Here is a 21,616-nt window from a genome sequence, read left to right on the forward strand (position 1 = left end):
CATAAGCTAGAACTCTAAAATCTAATTAACTTGGTTCTAACCCAACATCACAAAAAATAAACAAATTTAGACACTTCCCTAATTATTGATCATAAGAATAATATATATATATATATTAGGTAGTGATGAGTTAATTAATTTAATAATAATTATGGAATTAAATTATTTAAATTAGTAAACAAAATTTAGGCAAGCAAAGACTATATTACTTTAATTATAATTATAATAAAGGAATGTTTCATATGTTTTTGCTGTTTTTAATTGTAATTTTAGTTATTTTTATTGTATAGATTTTAGGATGTTTTAATTCTGTGATGTAAAGTGTCTTTGAGTACCTTGAAAAGCGCTATTAAATTAAATGCATTAATATTATTATGTGGTGATTTATACATGCAGTGTTTCATTACAAGAGGGCCGTGTGCACACGTATGTCTGTACACTCTCACAGCTGACGGATTCTCTTTTTGGCTCCTTCAATGTGGAACATGAGTTTCACTCATCTCGTTTCCAGCTGTTTTAGGCTCCAACCTGCACGAATCAAAGAGTGAACCGGCACCACCACGTGGTCAACAGTGGTTACTGCAGCTAGAAAGGCACACGCATTCAACAGAGCACACAACTGGTGCTTCAGCGCCTCCTGGTGGATTCATACCGCCATTAATATTCTGTTTACTTTGACGACCTGATTGTCTCCAAGGTACACATAGCATCATTTGGTTACCCTGGTTACTGTTAACGGATCATCCACCGATGTGACGCAGTCCGACCAGCTCATGAATATAATAATACTTATTAAAGGTCAGACGTTCCTCTGCTCAGGCACAAAGGGGCGTGGCGGAAGCACCACTTGTTTTTGTTCATGTAATATTTAATGTGTGTAAGCTTTGAGGACGGTCACTGCTGCGTCAAACTATTTCATTTTTTAAACACAGATGTTGAACAACAGGAAAAGGACAAAGAAATAAAGACAAAGACAATAAAGACGAAAAAACAATAAAGACAAAGACAATAAAGACGAAAAAACGATGAAAAAATAAAGACACAAAGAAATAAAGACAAAGAAAATAAAGAAATAAAGACAAAGACATAAAGACAATAAAAACATAAAGACACAAACACAAGACAAAGACAATAAAGACATTAGGACAATAAAGAAATACATAAAGACAATAAAGACACAAAGGCAGAAAGACAGGAATACAATAAAGACAATAAAGATAAAGACAATAAAGACATAAAGACAATAAGGCACAAAGACAATAATGACACAAATACAATAAAGACATAAAAGCGAGCCCTGTGAATAAAAACTACTTCCAATAATTCAAATCCTGGGAACATCTTCCCCCATCATTTATTTGTTTTACTCCAAACTCAATTTACAATAAAAGCTGTTCTTTTGTGAGGGTGACATGTGATCGACACCAGGGAGTCCATGTAGCCCCGCCCCCTCACGAGGCGGGTCCAGGTCGTCTGTGGAGGACGTGGTGTTCACCTGTAGGGGGCGCCACCCCGTTTCCTTGTTTCTTGTTGTGTATCGACTTCTTAAAGGCCGAGAGGCCGGCGTCCATGTTGAATAGCGTCAGGAAAGTCTTCTTGAGGAGCCGCGAAAAAACATTCAGGTGTCATTTCCCAAAATGATTGTGTGTGAAATGCCTCTGAGCCGACGTCGTCACCTGTACCTGTTGGTCAGAGGTCCAGCCCTCACACAGTCGTCTCCTGTCTGTATTCCGGTGGAGGAAAACCACCTAAAAGGTAACATGAAGGACACCTGAAGGTCACCTGAAAGGTCACATGAAGGTCTCCTAAACGGTCATCTAAAAGGTAACATGAAGGACACCTGAAGGTCCCATTTTTATTTTTGTCGCTCGGTTTATCGCTCAAAGCAAACGCACATTTCTGTTTCTCATAGAAACAAGCGAGTCACACCTGAAGGTCACCTGAAGGTCACTGAAAATGTCACCTGAAAAGTCACATGAAGTCACCTAAAAGGTCACATGAAGGTCACCTGAAGATCACATGAAAGGTCACATGAAGGTCACCTAAAAGGTCACCTAAAATGTCACATGAAGTCACCTGAAAAGTCACATGAAGTCACCTAAAAGGTCACATGAAGGTCACCTAAAAGGTCACATGAAGGGTCACCTGAAGGCCACCTAAAAGTTTACCTAAAAGGTCACATGAAGGTTATCTGAAGGTTGCCTAAAAGGTCACATGAAGGTCACCTAAAAGTTTACATGAAAGTGACCGCAAAAGGTCACGAAAAAGGTAACATGAAGGACGCCTGAAGGTCACGGTACCATTTTCTCAGGAAGTCGGATGGATTTGATACTTTTTTCACTTAAAAAAAAAAAGTTCTTCTTGAATATAAATCTTTGTGTTCGTTCTTCCAGGACGTATATGTACCGTATTTACACGAGAGGTGATTACAACAAGAACACGACATGCTTTTAAAACAATAAAAGGCATTACAAAAAAGTCAGACAGCTGTGGGTATAGTTGTGCGTCTCCTGCACACTCATCGCGTTCTGGTTCTGGTTCTGTCGGTTCTCCTGGAGCAGAACCGCGAGACCGGGCCCCGGGTTCAGAGGCTAGGCTCCTCCTACGTGGCCGAAAAGAGAGCGAGCGTCCCCTCCGCCCGCCTACAGGTCCACGGTGATCACCGAGTCGTTGTACATGAGCGCGGCGGAGTCGGCGGCGAGCAGCGCCTTGTGCGACGCGTGGTCCAGTTGCCCCGCCCCCTTCTGGCACACCTGTCCGTACACCTGGATCAGCCCGCCGCTGTTGCCGGGCACGACGCAGTGGGAGAGCAGCGGCGTGTTGGCGTCGTGGTTGGAGCCCGCGGTGGACGGCACGCCGCTGACGTGGCCCGTGCTGGTGGAGCCGCTGGCGCTGCTCGGCGAGCGGCTCTTGGGGGGCGGCAGGTGGTGGTGGTGCTGGACGACTCGGGTCGGCGCCGGCACCGGGCCGCCGGGGTAGTGGGCCGGGAAGGCGGCGTAACCCGGCGGGATCGGGTACCCGTTGACGGGGATGAAGCGCTGGTGGGTTTGCGTCACCGCCATGGGGGCCCAGGCCTGCATGGGCGCCATCTGGCCCTGGGAGGGGAGGGCCTGCGCCGGGTAGAGGTACCCCGCGGCGGCGGCGGCCGCGGCGGCGTAGCGGGGGTCGCTGAGGTTGCTCACGGGGCTGGCGCTCAGCGAGGTGGTCTGGGTGGTGGCGTTGCCGCCTCCCCCTCCGCCGGAGGGCGTGCTGGAGCTGGCGTGGGATGACAGGCCCTCCCAGGCCCGCAGCCGGAGGTGGATGTCCTTGAAGCGCGTGCGGCGCGTCGGCCCCTCCTGCCAGCACTCGGTCATCAGGCCGTAAAACCTGAGGGGCGACACGGCCGGCGGTCAGAGAGCAATCGGGCGGACGCGTCGCGGTCACGTTACTTAGTGACTCGGCAACAAAGAGCCCAAAGGGGGGGGGGGGTATTTTTGTAATTTGAAGGGAGAGAAAACATACAAAATAGAACGCACGCACATATGGAGCATGATAGAGTTATGATAACGTGTCCATGTGGGAAACAATATTAAGAAAATAAATAAAAAAAATTAATAAAAAATGTAATATGAATACAAAAAATACATAAAATATATATTTTTTTTAATTAAGAAAAAATATATATTTTTTTAATAAAAATTTAAATGAATTAAATATGAATTTAAAAAAAATACATAAACATTTTTTCCCCCACAAAACTTTTAAAGCCAATAATGCCAAGTTCGAATAGGCCTACCGCCGCTCGGCTCAGCGGTATCAACATACCTGGGCGGACAGTCCTCGGGGCAGGGCAGCAGCTGCCTCTTCCTCACCATCTCCATCACCTCCTGGTTGGAGAAGCCGTAGTAGGGCTGCAGCCCGTAGCTGAAGATCTCCCACAGCACCACGCCGAACGACCAGATGTCCGAGTCCGTGCTGAACTTGCCGTACGCGATGGCCTCCGGCGGCATCCAGCGGATGGGCAGCAGCGTTTTGGGATGCAGGCAGTAGTAGTCCGAGGAGTAGATGGCTCTGGAGAGACCGAGGTCCGAGATCTTGACGTGGAGCTGCTCGCCCACTAAAATGTTCCGGGCCGCGAGGTCTTTGTGGGAGTAGAAGTGGCTGCCCAGGTACTCCATCCCAGCCGCCACCTGGGTTTTAAATAGTCAGAGAGAAAAACATTTAAGGAGGTTTTAGAACACACTGATTGTTCCTGTTTTACTGAGATGTAAGCAGTTCAAGTGAAGAAGCTGGAATGGTTCAAAGGTCAGCAGCAAACTGCCAGAGGGGAAAAAAGTTTACCAAAAACTGAAAAATAATGTACATTTCAGATTTATAACTCGCAGCTGGAAGAACTTTCTGAACAATATTTAATTTATAATGTAGAAATAATGCCATATATCTGCATACAAAAAAAAAGTAGATTACATTTTGTTAAACAAAACGATTCTATCGTTTATTTTTTATCTCCAATTGTTTGCTCTATGCTTTAATTTTTAGAGTAATTTGAGAAATTAAACTTGTAGATTTCATCAAAAACTAATAAATAACTTAGAAATAAGATTAAATAAAAATAATCCTTTATTAGTCCCTTGGTGAGGAAATAGCAGGATTACAGCAGCAGGTGCACAGTAGTGAGAAGTAATAAAAAGAATAAAGTTTTAAAAAAGTTTTAAAAAATGTAAAATGTAGGTGTTCAAAAACATTTGTAAAAGTAAAATATTTCCCAGATTTACATAAAATATAAAAAGTTTTTAAAAAACAGTCAAATGTAGGTGTTCAAAAACATTTGTAAAAGTAAAATATTTCCCAGATTTACATAAAATATAAAAAGTTTTAGAAAAACAGTCAAAAGTAGGTGTTTAAAAACATTTGTAAAAGTAAAATATTTCCCAGATTTACATAAAATATAAAAAGTTTTTAAAAAACAGTCAAATGTTGGTGTTCAAAAACATTTGTAAAAGTAAAATATTTCTCAGATTTACATAAAATACAAATAAAAAATAAATATCAGCTCTGTTATTAGTTTGTCTGGTACGAAGCAAGGTGGGTCAAGAACCGGCGTAGCAGAGAGAGAGAGAGAGAGAGAGAACACTCCTTTAGCATCAGTCCAGTATTCTCTGCTTCCGTGTAAAAGAGAATAAAGACTTTCTAATCGGCGTTCCGATCCCACCTGGATGGACATGTGCAGGAAGTCTCCGTGGTCCAGGCTGGACTTCACCGTGCTGTCCTCGTCGCTGCTGCAGCCGACGTCGGAGTGCGGCGAGCGCATGATGAGGAACTCGTGGAGGTCGCCGAGGGGCAGGAACTCAAACAGCATGCAGACGGGCTGCTCCTGGACCACCACGCCCAGCAGGCACACCACGTTGGGGTGCTGCAGCTCGGTGAGCACCGCCGTCTCCTGGGGTCAGAACGGGGAGGGAGAGGTCGTGACCTCCGAGCGGAGAGAGAAAGGAAAGGAACGACTATTCGATAGCAGGAAGTGACGCTCCAGCTGAACTACGGCTACTTATTGTCTCAATCTCTCGACATTGAAAGAGAAGATTATATAATATATAATATATATTCTATATAGAATATATATACTATTTATATATAAAATATATATATATAATATTATATATATATATATATAATATTATATATAATACATATATATATTATATATATATATATAATAAATATTACATATACAGTATATAATATACATATATAATATATAATTATATATACATTATAAATATAATTTATAATATATATATTCTATATAATATATATTATAAATGATATATAATATATAATGTATATATTATTATATATAAATCATATATATAATGTATAATATAGATATAATATATATATTAAATAATAGATATAATATATATATTAAATAATATATATTATGTATGTATTATATCTATATATATAATATATATATACATTAAATAATATATATTATGTATGTATTATATCTATATATATAATATATATATATATTTCCCGAAACATTTGAGCTTGTCTTGAACCTTGGGAGTGAGTGATTTTTTCCGTACCTGCTGGAATTCGGCCCACAGTTGGACATTGGAGATGTCCTTCAGGGTCTTGATGGCCACCAGCTGGGCCTGGTCCATCCCCGGCAGATACAGGTGGCCCTTGAAGATCTTCCCCAGCATGCACTCGCCGAGCTCCTCCATGAAGCGCACGGCGGACAGGGGAAGCTCTTTGGCTTTACTCTGCAGAGAGAGAGAGAAGGAAGGAGGAGGAGGAGGAGGAGGAGGACAGACGTGAGAACAGAAATGACATTTCTTTGTACTCTTGAGAGGAAAAAGTAAACGTTGACATGAGGATAAGATCGATGCAGGCAAACTGCCTCATATAACATCAAATACAAGAGTTTAGCCCGGAGAGTTGCTCCTCGTCATCATCACACTGAATCCATGACATCATCTCAGAATGACTCAGCCTTCTGGAGAGCAACGGGGGGAAATGGGAAAGTTGGCCTTTCAGTGACAGGTTAGCAGCTTTCAGACGGAATAATTCACCAATGAAGCGGCCAGGGAAAGTGTAGAATAAGAGAAAAGGAGTGTGTGTCTTCGTGGGACATTTTCAGTCTTTTATTCTCACAAGAGGACAAACACGAGCTCGACTTGTGTGATGTTCTCATGAGTGTGTAAATCACCTCAAACTAAGACATGTGTGTGTGTGTGGAAATAAGTGTGTGGAAGTTATTTGCCTCATTTTGCGTGGTTGTTTTGAGAGAGAGAGAGTGAGAGCGATAGAGAGAGGGAGAGAGAAAGCAAGAAAGAGCGAGAGTGTGTGTAAAGGTGTGTGTGTGTGTGTGTAAGTTATTTTGCGTGGTTGTTTTTGAGAGAGAGAGCACAATAGAGAAAGAGAGAGAGAGAGAGGGGGGGGGGGAAAGAGCAAAAAAGAGAGAGCAATAGAGAGCAAGAGAGTGTGTGTGTGTGGAGCTGTGTGTGTGTGTGTGTGTGTGTGTGTGTGTGTGTGTGTGGAGCTGTACTAAAAGGTAAGGTTGGCTCAGATTTTCAGATTCCAGGAACTAAGAGATGAATAATTAAATTCCTCAGTGAGCTCACACACGGTCCTGTGTGAGCTCTGAGGGGGGTGGTGTGTGTGTGTGTGTGTGTGTGTGTGTGTGCTGATGTTATGAGAAGCACACATGTTTTTAGTTACAGGCTTGTTTCCCCCGTTCTTTCCTCCCCACACCAAGAACCCTCAGATCCTTGTCACACCACCGCAGTGTGTGTGTGTATGTGTGTGTGTGTGTGTGTGTGTGTGTGTGTGTGTGTGTGTGTGTGTGTGTGCTTGTGTTCATGCGTGTCGAAAGGCATCGTCAGGGCGATGGCTCCTGGGTGACCTGGCGCCTCAGCCTGAATCACTCGAGGGTCGAACGCTCATCAAAAAGGTTTTTAAAGGGAAACATCCATGAACTATAAATAAAGTCTTTATGATGTCGTGGTGAGACAGCGAGAGAAACAGAAAGAGAGAGAGAGAGAGAAGAGAGTGAAGAGAAACAGAAAGAGAGAGAGAGAGAGCGAAGAGAAACAGAAAGAGAGAGAGAGAGAGCGAAGAGAAACAGAAAGAGAGAGAGAGCGAGAGTGTAGGTGTGTGTCACCCCCCCCCCCCCTCCTCCCTCCCTCCCCCCCAATGCGGTGGAGAGAAAGATGAACAGACTGGATATGAATGAACGTCGCTGAGAGAAAGACGACATGGAGCATAACGTGTTGTCAGCAGGACGGTCTGTGATGGAGGGATGAGGGAGAGGAGGGTGAAGGAGAGGTAGAGGGACGGAGGGAGAGAGAGGCGGGTGAAGGAGAGGTAGAGGGACGGAGGGAGAGAGAGGAGGGTGAAGGAGAGGTAGAGGGACGGAGGGAGAGAGAGGAGGGTGAAGGAGAGGTAGAGGGACGGAGGGAGAGGAGGGTGAAGGAGAGGTAGAGGGACGGAGGGAGAGGAGGGTGAAGGAGAGGTAGAGGGACGGAGGGAGAGAGGAGGGTGAAGGAGAGGAAGAGGGACGGAGGGAGAGGAGGGTGAAGGAGAGGTAGAGGGACGGAGGGAGAGAGAGGAGGGTGAAGGAGAGGTAGAGGGACGGAGGGAGAGGAGGGTGAAGGAGAGGTAGAGGGACGGAGGGAGAGAGAGGAGGGTGAAGGAGAGGTAGAGGGACGGAGGGAGAGAGAGGAGGGTGAAGGAGAGGAAGAGGGACGGAGGGAGAAGGAGAGGTAGAGGGACGGAGGGAGAGAGAGGAGGGTGAAGGAGAGGAAGAGGGACGGAGGGAGGGAGAGGAGGGTGAAGGAGAGGAAGAGGGACGGAGGGAGAGGAGGGTGAAGGAGAGGTAGAGGGACGGAGGGAGAGAGGAGGGTGAAGGAGAGGAAGAGGGACGGAGGGAGAGAGGAGGGTGAAGGAGAGGTAGAGGGACGGAGGGAGAGAGAGGAGGGTGAAGGAGAGGAAGAGGGACGGAGGGAGAGAGAGGAGGGTGAAGGAGAGGAAGAGGGACGGAGGGAGAGGAGGGTGAAGGAGAGGTAGAGGGACGGAGGGAGAGAGAGGAGGGTGAAGGAGAGGTAGAGGGACGGAGGGAGAGAGAGGAGGGTGAAGGAGAGGAAGAGGGACGGAGGGAGAGGAGGGTGAAGGAGAGGTAGAGGGACGGAGGGAGAGAGAGGAGGGTGAAGGAGAGGTAGAGGGACGGAGGGAGAGGAGGGTGAAGGAGAGGTAGAGGGACGGAGGGAGAGAGAGGAGGGTGAAGGAGAGGAAGAGGGACGGAGGGAGAGGAGGGTGAAGGAGAGGAAGAGGGACGGAGGGAGAGAGAGGAGGGTGAAGGAGAGGTAGAGGGACGGAGGGAGAGGAGGGTGAAGGAGAGGAAGAGGGACGGAGGGAGAGGAGGGTGAAGGAGAGGTAGAGGGACGGAGGGAGAGAGAGGAGGGTGAAGGAGAGGTAGAGGGACGGAGGGAGAGAGAGGAGGGTGAAGGAGAGGAAGAGGGACGGAGGGAGAGAGGAGGGTGAAGGAGAGGAAGAGGGACGGAGGGAGAGGAGGGTGAAGGAGAGGTAGAGGGACGGAGGGAGAGGAGGGTGAAGGAGAGGAAGAGGGATGGAGGGAGAGGAGGGTGAAGGAGAGGTAGAGGGACGGAGGGAGAGGAGGGTGAAGGAGAGGTAGAGGAGGGTGAAGGAGAGGTAGAGGGACGGAGGGAGGGAGAGGAGGGTGAAGGAGAGGTAGAGGGACAGAGGGAGGGACAAAGAGAGACGGATTAAGTGAGAGGGAGAGATGTGGAAAAAGAAAAGAGACGGTGAGAAATAAACAGAAGAGGAGGAGGAGGTGAAGAGCAGCAGTGGAACATTCCTGGAGGTCCAGAGCTCTGTCACACACACACACACACACGGCCACGGCCGTGGAGGTGGGAGCACAGCGCCGCCCCCTGGTGTCCGGTGCCGGTACTGCTCTACCTTTGGCTTGTAGGCCGTGGTCAGCATGGACATCTCCACGTTCTGACCCCGGACCGGTTTGGGCTGCCGCGGCGCCGGAGGCGTCGGCGACTTCTGGTTGTTGCGGCACACACAGATGAAGAAGAAGAGCAGGGCGATGGCCAATGGGATCGCCACGCTGGGGACCAGGATGTAGAGGATCTCCATGTTGCCGCCGCCCGACTTGTCCTTGTGGTCTTCAGGAGAGAGAGGACATCAGGCCGAGGGAGGGAAGAACACCAAGGTGCAGCACTTTCCATATCGTAGTCATAGTTTAAATTATTACACATATGGGTTTTGGGTTTTATTTTTATGATTTGGTAGAAAGCATTACGCAAAATAATTGCAAAAATGACTTGAAACCAATTTTAAAAAGGCGAAAAAAACAATTGTGGTGACAGAAAGAAGAAATATATATATATTTTTGCGATATACAATAAATAAATGAATATTTCCTTAAATTACCACCCCCATAATGTCAATATACACTTTGGAAATTCATGAAAATAGCAAAATATTCTTGCTTTATGGGACAATAAAAAAAATGCAAATAATAGAAAAATAATAGACAGAATTTATTCTTTTTACTATCGACAATAAATAAATGAATATTTCTTTAAATTATGGCCCCCATGCTTTCAATATACACTTTGGAAATTCATGAAAATATCAAAAAATATTTTTGCTTTATGGGAGACTTGGATATGAAATAAAAATAAATAAAAATGTAAATAATAGAAAAATAATAAACAGAAGTTTTTTTTCCAACTATATACAATATATAAATTAACATTTCCATAACTGCCAACTACGCTGTCAATATATACTTTGGAAATATATATATATATCAAATATAACAAATATTTTAGCTTTACGGGACACTTTTGATCAAGATAAAAAATAAAAAATAAAGCAAATATAAAAATAATAGACAGAAGAAAGATTTTTTTTTTTACTATATACAATAAATAAATTAACATTTTCATGACTGCCACCAACGCTGTCAATATACACTTTGGAAATTCATGAAAATATCAAAAATATTTTTGCTTTATGGGACACTTGGATACAAAATCAAGATAAAAAAAATAAAATAAGTTTGGTGAACAATAAGAGCAAAACTAAATATCTGCAAATTACCCACAATATTCTAACGCCAGACCTCCTAACACACTGTGAGCTCTTACCACACACGGGTATGTCACAGAGCTCCATGCGGACCCCCTCGTCCAGCGTGAAGCACCAGGGGGCCTCCAGCTTGTTGCCCGGGTTGCGGCAGTACGAGTGGCCCCCGTTGAGCTCGACGTAGCGGATGGCGAGGTAGGTGTGGCTGTGAGGGTACTGGGAGTTCCACGGCTGACACTGGCGGCCCGACTTGGTCACGCTGACCGTCCCTCTGAAGTCCGACCCGCTGTTGTTGTAGCACCTGTGATCTAAACGAGAGGGGAGAGGAGCGGTGGGGCGTTAGCGGTCCTGAAGGGTTCTTCTTCTTTTTTTTAGGACTTTTTCCTGAACCGATGTGAGGTCAAAGGTCAGGGATGTCGTATATGCGTACAGCTTGTAAAGCCCTCTGAGGCACATGTGTAATTTGTGGTATTGGGCTATATAAAATAAACTGAATTGAACTTTCATTTTAGAGACCACATCCTCGACATGATATATACTGTACATATATATATGTATATATATATATATATTTATTTATATATAAATTACTTTTTATATACATATATATATATATATAAAATAGTCATTTTGTGACTGACTTAATTTTATATATATATATCAATATATATTACAAAAGTTAGAATATGTATATAAATAAATATATATAAAAATAAATATATAAATAAATATATATATGTATATATGAAGAAAATGTAAAAATATGTTTGAAAAAAATAAAAAATATATATACATATACACTTTTTTATTATTATTATATATATAAATATATATATATATATATATAATAAAGAAATTCTCGCAACCAGCAGGAAGTGAATACGTCTTACTCGGCCATGGGGATGCCGATCCTCTCATATAAGAATAATAAAAGGTGTCTTACTCTTGTTGATGGGCTCGGCCATGGGGATGCCGATCCTCTCATATAAGAATAATAAAAGGCGTCTTACTCTTGTTGATGGGCTCGGCCATGGGGATGCCGATCCTCTCATATAAGAATAATAAAAGGCGTCTTACTCTTGTTGATGGGCTCGGCCATGGGGATGCCGATCCGCAGACAGTTGGCCGCCTCCGGGCTCTCGAAGGCCGCCAGGTCCTCGCAGTTGGGCAGCTTGAGCCTCTTGAGGATGAGCGGGTTGGAGCGGGCGATGATGTACTCCGTCTTGCACAGGTCGTTCTCCAGGATCTCGCACTCGTCCCTGCACAGGTCGCGCGGCTTTTCGGCGCCGGAGCTGCGGTCGCACGTCGGGAAGGCGAAGTGGCAGAGGGACGGGATGGCGAACTGGGAGCAGCGGTCGGAAAGGTGGTTGGACGTCCCGATCATGGTGAACGCCGCTGGAACGGAAGGGGGACAAGAGTAGGATGTAGATTAGGAATTCATAATTATGAACTAAGACTCAGGAAGGCTCACTTGGTTGTAGATGTGTTTTTTACTGAGGTGTGTGACTTGAGTCTTAGTTTGAGTTTTTACTCACGCTGTGATCTTAAAAAATATTTGTCTTTTTTTTAATTGTCACTGTTTTATGTTGTGTGTCTGAAACTTAGTTTAATGTGCTAATAGCTGTCTTGGCCAGGACACTGTTGTAAAGGTGGTTAAATAAAATAAATAAAATAAAATAAATAAAATAAATAAAATAAATAAAATAAATAAAATAAATAAAATAAATAAAATAAATAAAATAAATAAAATAAATAAAATAAATAAAATAAAATAAATAAAATAAAATAAAATAAAATAAATAAAATAAAAGCATTCCCGTGCTCATGCCGCTACTAAAACGCGGGAAGGATCAAAAGAGGGAGACGGACAATGAAAAACGAGAAGCTGTAAATGTATGATTTATAGTTACACTGTGCGGTTATTGCAAACACATGCACATTGCTTTTCTGTGGTTGCGATTATCAGGGAGCCGCTCTGTAGAGGGGCGGAGGAGAAGACAAGCCATTCAAAAAGTGGATAACTGGAGTTGGTTTCTTCCCTTTTTTTCCCCCTGAAGCGTTATTTGGGAGTTTTTCCTGATCCGATGTGAGGTTTTGGGGCAGGGATGTCTCCCTCCCCCAGCCTGTCAGAGACTCACCTTCACTTACCACCTTCAAATCCCGCCTTAAAACCTACCTCTTCTCCCGAGCGTATGACCTCCCCTACCCTTAACCACCTCCTCTCCCCAACCCCCCCCCTCCGCTTTGCTTCTATTTCTCCCTGACTACTGTGTTTTGTTGTTCTGTTCTATTTTGTCTCTATATGTTGCCCATTCTTGTCTGTTCTTTTGCTTTGCATTTTCTGTCAGCGTCTTTGGGTCATTGAAAAGCGCTTTACAAATATAATGAATTATTATTATTATTATTATGTGTACAGATTGTAAAGCACTCCGAGACAAATTAGTAATTTGTGAAATTGGGCTATACAAATAAACTGAATTTAATTGAATTGGAGTTGGCAGTTATCCAAACGCACATGGCAAAAGAAATAATGATCGGTGAAAGTGACATTCGAGTTAAGATGGCGAATAGCTCCCGAATGCATGAAAAGGTACAATTTACCAACCCAGTGGCGTAATAAATCTTAATTATTACTCGTCCTTGATTTTTCAAATCAAAGTCCCGAGTTCAGGACCCCCTTTATCCCTGAACTGCTCGAGGGACGACGCCCACAGCTTCACGGATTAAAGTGACGTGTGCACAAACTCACCGAACATAAACACACTGTATATGAAACTTCCTTTAAACATCCCGTTTCCCCTCCTACAGCGTACGGTATTAATTATTATCATGACTTAATGTTCACCTTCTAACTGGACCTCATTCGCAGAAGCTTTCACGTGATTCACTGAATGCAGAGAAGGAAGCTTGACAAGTGGCATTCGAACATGATTTTTTTCTCTAAAATAAAGTCTTAGTCATCACAAAAAGCTCTCGTGAGCATTTGAGTGAAACTAGTTTGAAACAGCATTAAAGAAAAAATACAACAAAAATGGTGGCGCAGAAGAAAATATAGTTATGAATGAAACATTTTACATATATTTAGACCTTTCTCGAGATTCTCAAGTTTAAGATTTTGTTGTTGTTGCAGTTCATGAGGTTTTAAACCCACTTGTACGAGGCCCTTGCTTCTCACCTGTGATCTGGGTCTCGATCTCGCCCTGCATCTGAAACGAGTCCACGAAGATGCTGCGGTTGCCGATGAAGCGGGCGCAGGCGATGCCTCGGTACGGCTGGCAGAACCCTTCTTCGTCGAAGTCCTCCCTGAGAGAAGAGAGAGTGGGTCACTTCAAAAGATTGCGTACGGAAATCGGAACAGTTACAATACATACGGGAAGCCTGACTTCTGCAGCAAGTCACACGGGCGCCAAGCATGGTGTAATACAAAGACCGTCCACTAGAGGGCAGCCTACGTTTGAATGTTGTGGGTGGAGAAGGCTGGAAAGAGGTTGCCCTTTGCTTGGCTGAAGATAAAGCATATTCAAGTCAAAGGCAGATAATCTCACACACACACACACACACACACACACACACACACACACACACACACACACACACACACACACACACACACACACACACACACACACACACACACACACACACACACACACACACACACACACACACACACACACACACACACACTTCGATGCAGCGCATTAGGAATTAATGTTTGGCTGTTTGACTTTATTTCTGTTTATCGCAGAGAGATGTCATCGTGAGCCCTAATCTGAAACACATGCCCAGAGAGAGAGAGAAGGAGAGAGAGGGAAGTGACGGCGTGTGAGCGGCTGTGATGCGCTGGAAAACACACACGGGGAAAAGGCTCCAGGGATGCGGCTGAAAACAAGGGGACGACCACGCTGCGCACACACACACACACACACACACACACACAATGCCATGGGTTTGGTGTGTGTACGGGGTCTCTCTCTCTCTATACACACACACACACACAGAGACACAGACACACACACACACACACACACACACAGAGAGACAGACACACACACACACACACACTTCTTATAGACAGTCTATGAGTGTGTGTTGAGGCTTCAGTGCACGCACACACAACACACACCAGTGGTCTGCATACCGCCGATTCCACGGCGATATGGTAACATTACATTTTACAACTTAATACAGGTTTACCCTCGGAGGCTGTAATTTCCTACTAAAACATGGAGATCCGTAGTAATGAGTTAATGTGGCGGTGTGTGTGCGTGCAGACGCTTCAGCACCCCTTCATCAAACTGCTGCATCTTCAGATATTTCTTTTCCTTTCGCGGAGAGCTTCATCTCATGAAGCTGTAAGGGGAGACCCAAAGAATGCTGCCGCTGTGAAAACCAGTCGACGGATTTGAGGGGTTGATGATTGATTGGGCTGCAACCGTTTTGAGTGTAATGAACCAGAATATGAAAAGCTCGAGTAGAAACACACACACACACACAGAGGAAACAAAGTGTGTTCAGACAGCCGAGAGGTTAGTTTAGTTGTGCGTCACAGAGAACGGTGGACACACACACACACACACACACGCCTCAGTTCAAACCCAAACAGTATCGTGTAACACCAAAAAGTGAGGATGGGCCTAAATGTCCTCACTTTGCATTTTGGTCCTCACTCCAAAGGTTAATAATCCACGATGGTCCTCACTTTGATAGCAGTGCAAACACACTCACACAGTTCAAACCCAAACAGTATCGTGTAACACCAAAAAGTGAGAACGGGCCTAAATGTCCTCACTTTGCATTTTGGTCCTTCCTCTAAAGGTTAATAACCCATGATGGGCCTCACTTCGATAGAAGTGCAAACACAAACACACACACAAAGAATACAACATGAAGTGTGTCCAGACAGCCCGAGAAAGTTAATTTAGTTGTGTTTCACAAAGGACAGTGGACACACAAACACATCCACACACACACACACACACACACACACACTCACATCCAGCCACACACAGACAAGCAAATGACAAGGGAGAGCAGACGATTCCCGCCGCAATGCAGTCAGATCCCCGCCGGCTAATTACAACTCTGGACGGTCCGAACGGCCTCAACCAGAAAACCAGCTCAGGCCAAATCCAAACATTTTTCTATATTTTAATTTCTTTTCACTCAAGTTGACGTGAATTGAAAGCCGTGTCTGGGAGTCATATTAAAAAAATGTCTGTATCCTAAGAGGAAAAAGGGTAGAAAGGCCACATCTACAATAACCTGAATCGCCGTGAGACATCAGAGGTCTTTTTCTTTCCAGAGTTTTTGTTTTTTGTGTCTCCATCTCTCGTTCTCTGTATTTGTGTGCGCTAGCTATCCCGGGCATGCAGAGCCAAAGTGTGGTTGCTATTTGTGTAAACAGTGGATGGCTGCTCGGGCCTTTTTTTCAATTTGACACACCAACGCCACGGGGCCCTCTCTTGTTGTAATGTTTTATAATAGTTAATTACAAGGAGAGGCTTTTTTTTCCCCCCTCCGAGACGCGACGTATAATCCAGATACAAACAGAAAGGAGAAGCTCGCCACGGAATCTAAACACCGTATCGAGGACGTCGATTCATCGTCCTTCATGCCAACCTCATTAATTATTCAGAGGTTCACGGTACGTTCACACCTGGGTGGTGCCGGGACCGGGCGAGACCTTTTCAATGCCAGATGTTTTTATGATGAAAGAGATGTGAGCAGAAAGTTTAAACTCCAGTTTTCCAGATTTGATTACTTCAATTTATAGAATATCTGTACAAATAAGTGATTTTGACTCATGTGGGTGTTGATTACGAATATTTTTTAAAAAGGACCGCATTCATCCATGGATCGTAACAAAAAAAATGGATGATATAAAAAACAAAACAAAAGTATCCGCAAGCCCAATAGTTTACACATGTGATATTTATTTAGACGTAGACCTCAAAAACTCACAATGAAGGGGAAAAAAAGAACACACGTTAAAAAATACAAACACAAGTGTGTATATTGTCTTCATGGACTTCATCAATATCCGCGGGCGCATGAAACTGAGAAGACGGCGACCGATGAAGGGATGACATATTGTACTTTACAGACACAAACAGAGACACACAAACCTCTCCTGATTCATGATGTGTCGATTGCGCAACACATTTCTAGGCCTTTTGCGGGTAAACTCGGGTATTTATCGTGGAGAAGCAGCGGGGACCCGGTATGCCCTGTTCCTGTTCAGTTTTTGGTGGTTTAAGGGGACGTGAAACTCAACGCTCTTTGTTGGAGGGGAAATAGAAAAGGAAGGGATTTGAGGGTTAGCAGGCAAAGGGGCGGAGCCGGATGACATTTTAGATTTCCAGGGTGTTCGTTGGCAGGAGCTGCTGCTGTGGGCGCCGAGTGAAGAGGAGACGAGCTGCTAGCAGCGGGAAGCCACATCTGTTGGCTCCTCAGCTTGTGCTATGTGTGTGTTTTGTGAAACATACTCAGATATGAACTGTCGTGACCTTTTGGGGATTTGAGGGCACTAATATTATCAGGAAGTGTGGTTGTAAACAGCCATGTCAGCGTTTTATCTCCTTCAACATGTGTGCTGTGCTATATTGTGCATGCTACTTATTATGTTGTATATTCATTAAAACATAACCCTGATTATACAGGATGTTGCAAATGTTTTCTTAGTTTTATCGTTACAATGCTGGTGAAATATATACTGACGTCAACAATAACTGTAGGGTAGCGATTGATACGTTGGGACTCTTTATACTTCTTTTAAATCACTTCTTAAAACCTATTTTTATAGAACAGCTTTTGGGACTACAGATGAAAAATAGCCTCTTGGCTAACTCTGGCACATTTACTGCAATGTTTTGATCAATGTGCACTGTCCCTTATTAAATAAACCATTAAAAAAAATAAAAAAAGTGATGTCGTCCTTTTATGCAGTTCTTTGGTTCCGCTAATTCAGTTTGTCTGTTGTTCTATATTTTGTATTTTGTATTTTTCTGTTCCATTTGTTTTGCCTTGATTCTCTGTTTTTAAAAGTTGCAACATAAATAAAGTTATTATTATATTATTATTATACCGGTGGCCGCTTATAGACACGGTAACCCAATTATTATAAAGAGCTTTCTCGATGTGTGGTTGCAGTGTGTAACGATATCTGGCTGACACGGAGCCAAGATGGCCACCAGAGGCTGAGGTTGACTGGGGTCCTGGGGGGCCGCCAGCGGCCCGTGACCACGCTGGGAATGAGCGGCGACTCGGGGGCCGCATTAGGATACGACGGAGGGCCAACGAGCCCCTCGCGGGGTCCTCGTGTTACCGGCCGCCACAATGGAGGCTTCTGTCAGCGAGGAGGACGAAAGGGATTCAGAGCGTAGAGCCGAAGAGGAAAGAAGAGACACCGGAGATGAATTCCGGTTTGTGGGTCGTTCTTCCCTAAAGAAGGATAAGCGGTATGGACAATGGAATGGGAGAGTTGTTCCTCCCATTTTAAAAAGCTGTGTTTTACCCTCAGTGTAGCTTAATTAGAAGTAGTCTTGTTGGTTTGACTCTTATTTTAGGCTTTTACGTCGGACTACCTGTGCATGAAGCTTTTTGCCTGATGAGAGTGGATATTACAACGCCATATACTTAATATGACACTTAAACACAAATTACACTTTAACACACATTACACTTTCACACACACTTACATTATCCCGTCTACTGCACTGTTTTCCGTTTGTGCACTTTTATGTTATACCATTGTAAATGTAATGGCATTTCTGTTGATTGTTGTTGGTTTATTTGTCTAATGTACACACCAAGTCAAATTCTTGGTGTGTCTAACACACGTATAGCAAATAAATGTTTCTGATTTTAGATAATTAAAAACAATAGTTGACTGTTGTTTTTGCCAGAGCTTTCAGTCCGGGGATTCCTTTAAAATGAATGAAGAGGCGCCGTGTGTGTTATTGTTGTTCTCAACACGGTCTGCAGTGGTGAAGAAAATGCCTCGGCTAACGGGTCGACGCATCTATAGACGGGACGGAATGATCAGAAATCTTTCAATATGATAAATGATCATTTGGAAATATTTTAACACGGGTCCAAAAAACTAAATAACAAAATAACTTTACAAAAATGTATTCAAGTGTATTCAAATAAGCTTTTTTTTGTCAAGATGAGATCTAAAACCAAAAAGTCTCTGAGATGCCACGGAATAATCAGAAATCTTTCAGTATGATTTAAAAATATTTTTTAAAAGGTTGAAAAAACTAAAGAAGAAAAATAGCAGAAAAAGCAGTCGAGAAAAAATATATGTTTTTCCCAAAAATGTATTCAAGCATATTCAAATAAGCTTCTTTTTTTTAGTCGAGACGAGATCCAAAACCAAAAAGTCTCTAAGATTCCACGGAATAATCAGAAATCTTCAGTATGATTTGAAAATATTTGAACAAAGGTCTAAAAACGAAATAAGAAAATAGCTTTACGAAGCTTTTCTTTTTTAGTCGAGACACAGTAACACCAAAAAGTCTCTGAGATGCCACGGAATAATCAGAAATCTTTCACAATGATTTGAAAATATTTTAACAAAGGTTTTTTTTTTAAATAGCAGAAAAAGTAGTCGAGCCAAAACAGCATTTTTTAAATCAAAAATGTATTCAAGCATATTCAAATAACCTTTTTTTTTTGTCGAGACGAGATCTAAAACCAAAAAGTCTCGAAGATGCCACGGAATAATCAGAAATCTTCAGTATGACTTGAAATAATTTAACAAAGGTCTAAAAAACTAAATAAGAAAAATAGCAGAAAAAGTAGTCGAGACAAAACATCAGGGGTTTTTACGCAAAATGTATTCAAGTGTATTCAAATAAGCTTTTTTGTTGTCGAGACGACATCTAAAACCAAAAAGTTTCTAAGATGCCCCAGAATGATCAGAAATCTTTCAAATATTTTAACAAAGGTTTCCAAAAATAAATAAGAAAATAGCAGAAAAAGTAGTCCAGACAAAACATCGGGTTTTTTAACAAGTGTAATCAAATAAGCTTTTTTTTCGAGACGAGATCCAAAACCGAAATGCATCGGCGAGGACTTCCTGCTTCAGGAACTGGCGAGGCGATGACAACATGATGACGGACCGGGTGCCAACACACTACACCAGTGGTCCCCAACCTTTTTTGAGCCACGGACCGGTTCCGTGTCAGAAATAATTTTCACGGACCGGCAATATAAATGACGTAATACATATGACGTCATACAATTATACGAAGGGCATAAAGTGCCAAAACTACAACTCATCATTACGCCGAATGAGTGTGAGCCGTGCGCTTGTTGACCTGCAACGAGCCGCTAATGGAGACGGCGACACAGACGTGTGTTTGGTCCGCTGCTCCTCACCGAGTTCTAGTCGCTGTCATTAGAACACCGGCAGAGTTGTTGTGTGAAATGTCCCTTTAGGCCACCGTCATTTGCATCTCCAACACACCGTTCTTCTAGCTCGGACGGGCTCGATTCACCGGGTGGGTTTGTTTACAAATGGGTTGCAGGTCTATTCTGTTGCAGTCGGGTCTTTTGTGGTTGGAGTACCGCTCAAACTCTTTGAAAAGCCTCTTCCACCCGGTCAACGTCTGAAACATGTAGAATGTTCCGCTGTTCACTCGCCCTGCAGCAGCGACTTTATCGGCCAACTTGAAAACAGTTGTCATTTCCCTGAAGTGACAGAATTCATTGAGCAGGTTGAATCTGTTTGAAGATTATTTGTCACTGAAATGTGCCGCAAGCAGAGGGTTCGGCGCGTGAGACTCGCCTGCTAAACCCGAACTTTAAGACTCCTGAACGCGGCTCAGACGTACACACGGGTGGATCCGCTCCTTTTTCAAAATAAAATATTTTTCCAACTGATTAAAAAAAAATATATTTAAAACTTTATTTATTCACTTTTTTTCCGCGGCCCGGTTCCAACCCCTGCACTACACAACCCTTTACACACACCGCGAGGCAGGATTGTGCGTCTCTGGAAACGCATCAAAGTGGCATCCAATTCAAATAAAGTGCACACAATCCGCCGTTCGCGTTACAAAAGCAATCTGCGAAGAATGCACACCTGCACGGACTCGAACGGCCTTCGCCAGAGGCGGCTCCGCGCTGTCGCCATGACGACAGACACGGCGGCCGACTCGTGGAGATCCAGATCGATTGTTATCGCTTCCCAAGCGACTCGGAGGGGTAACCACGAGAGATGATGCAGCCAGCTACCACTGGGGGACACACACACACACACACACACACACACACACACACACACAGACACACACACATACACACACACACACACACACACACACACACACACACACACACACACACACACACACACACACACACACACACACACACACACACAGACTCACACACATACAAACTCACACAGACACACACACACAGACTCACACACACACACACACACACACACACACACACACAGACTCACACACACACACACACACAGACTCACACACACACACACACACACACACACACACACACACAGGCTCACACACACACACACACAGACACACACAGACTCACACACACACACACACACACAGACTCACACACATACACACACACACATACAAACTCACACACACACACAGACTCACGCACACAAACACACACACACAACATAGTCTCACGCACACAAACACACAGACACAGACTCACACACATACACACACACACATACAAACTCACACACATACAGACTCACGCACACAAACACACACACAGTCTCACGCACACACACACACTCACACACACATACATACAGACTTACGCACACACACACTCAAACTCACATACAGACTCACACACTCACACAAACACACACACATACATACAGACTTACGCACACACACACTCACACACACATACATACAGACTTACGCACACACACACACACACACACACTCAAACTGACAAACAGACTCACACACTCACACAAACACACACACAT

At 43.7% G+C, this 21,616-nt stretch overlaps 1 protein-coding gene across 2 annotated transcripts in view; it reads right to left on the minus strand.

Annotated features, from left to right (window-relative positions):
* Nucleotides 1-1,323: 1,323 nt before the first annotated feature.
* The window catches only part of ror1 (receptor tyrosine kinase-like orphan receptor 1), a 144,168-nt gene continuing 123,875 nt past the window's right edge, over nt 1,324-21,616 (minus strand). For both annotated transcript variants that reach the window (XM_056415186.1, XM_056415185.1), the window contains 8 exons: nt 13,787-13,914; nt 11,689-12,006; nt 10,674-10,919; nt 9,469-9,683; nt 6,072-6,251; nt 5,192-5,419; nt 3,805-4,169; nt 1,324-3,366 (listed from right to left, as the gene is read on the minus strand). In XM_056415186.1, coding sequence (XP_056271161.1) covers nt 2,643-3,366; nt 3,805-4,169; nt 5,192-5,419; nt 6,072-6,251; nt 9,469-9,683; nt 10,674-10,919; nt 11,689-12,006; nt 13,787-13,914 — 2,404 coding nt within the window. In that variant the 3' untranslated portion in view covers nt 1,324-2,642. The remainder of the gene's footprint in view (nt 3,367-3,804; nt 4,170-5,191; nt 5,420-6,071; nt 6,252-9,468; nt 9,684-10,673; nt 10,920-11,688; nt 12,007-13,786; nt 13,915-21,616) is intronic.

Source organism: Pseudoliparis swirei, chromosome 5, assembly GCF_029220125.1.
Source record: "Pseudoliparis swirei isolate HS2019 ecotype Mariana Trench chromosome 5, NWPU_hadal_v1, whole genome shotgun sequence".
NCBI lineage: Eukaryota > Metazoa > Chordata > Actinopteri > Perciformes > Liparidae > Pseudoliparis > Pseudoliparis swirei.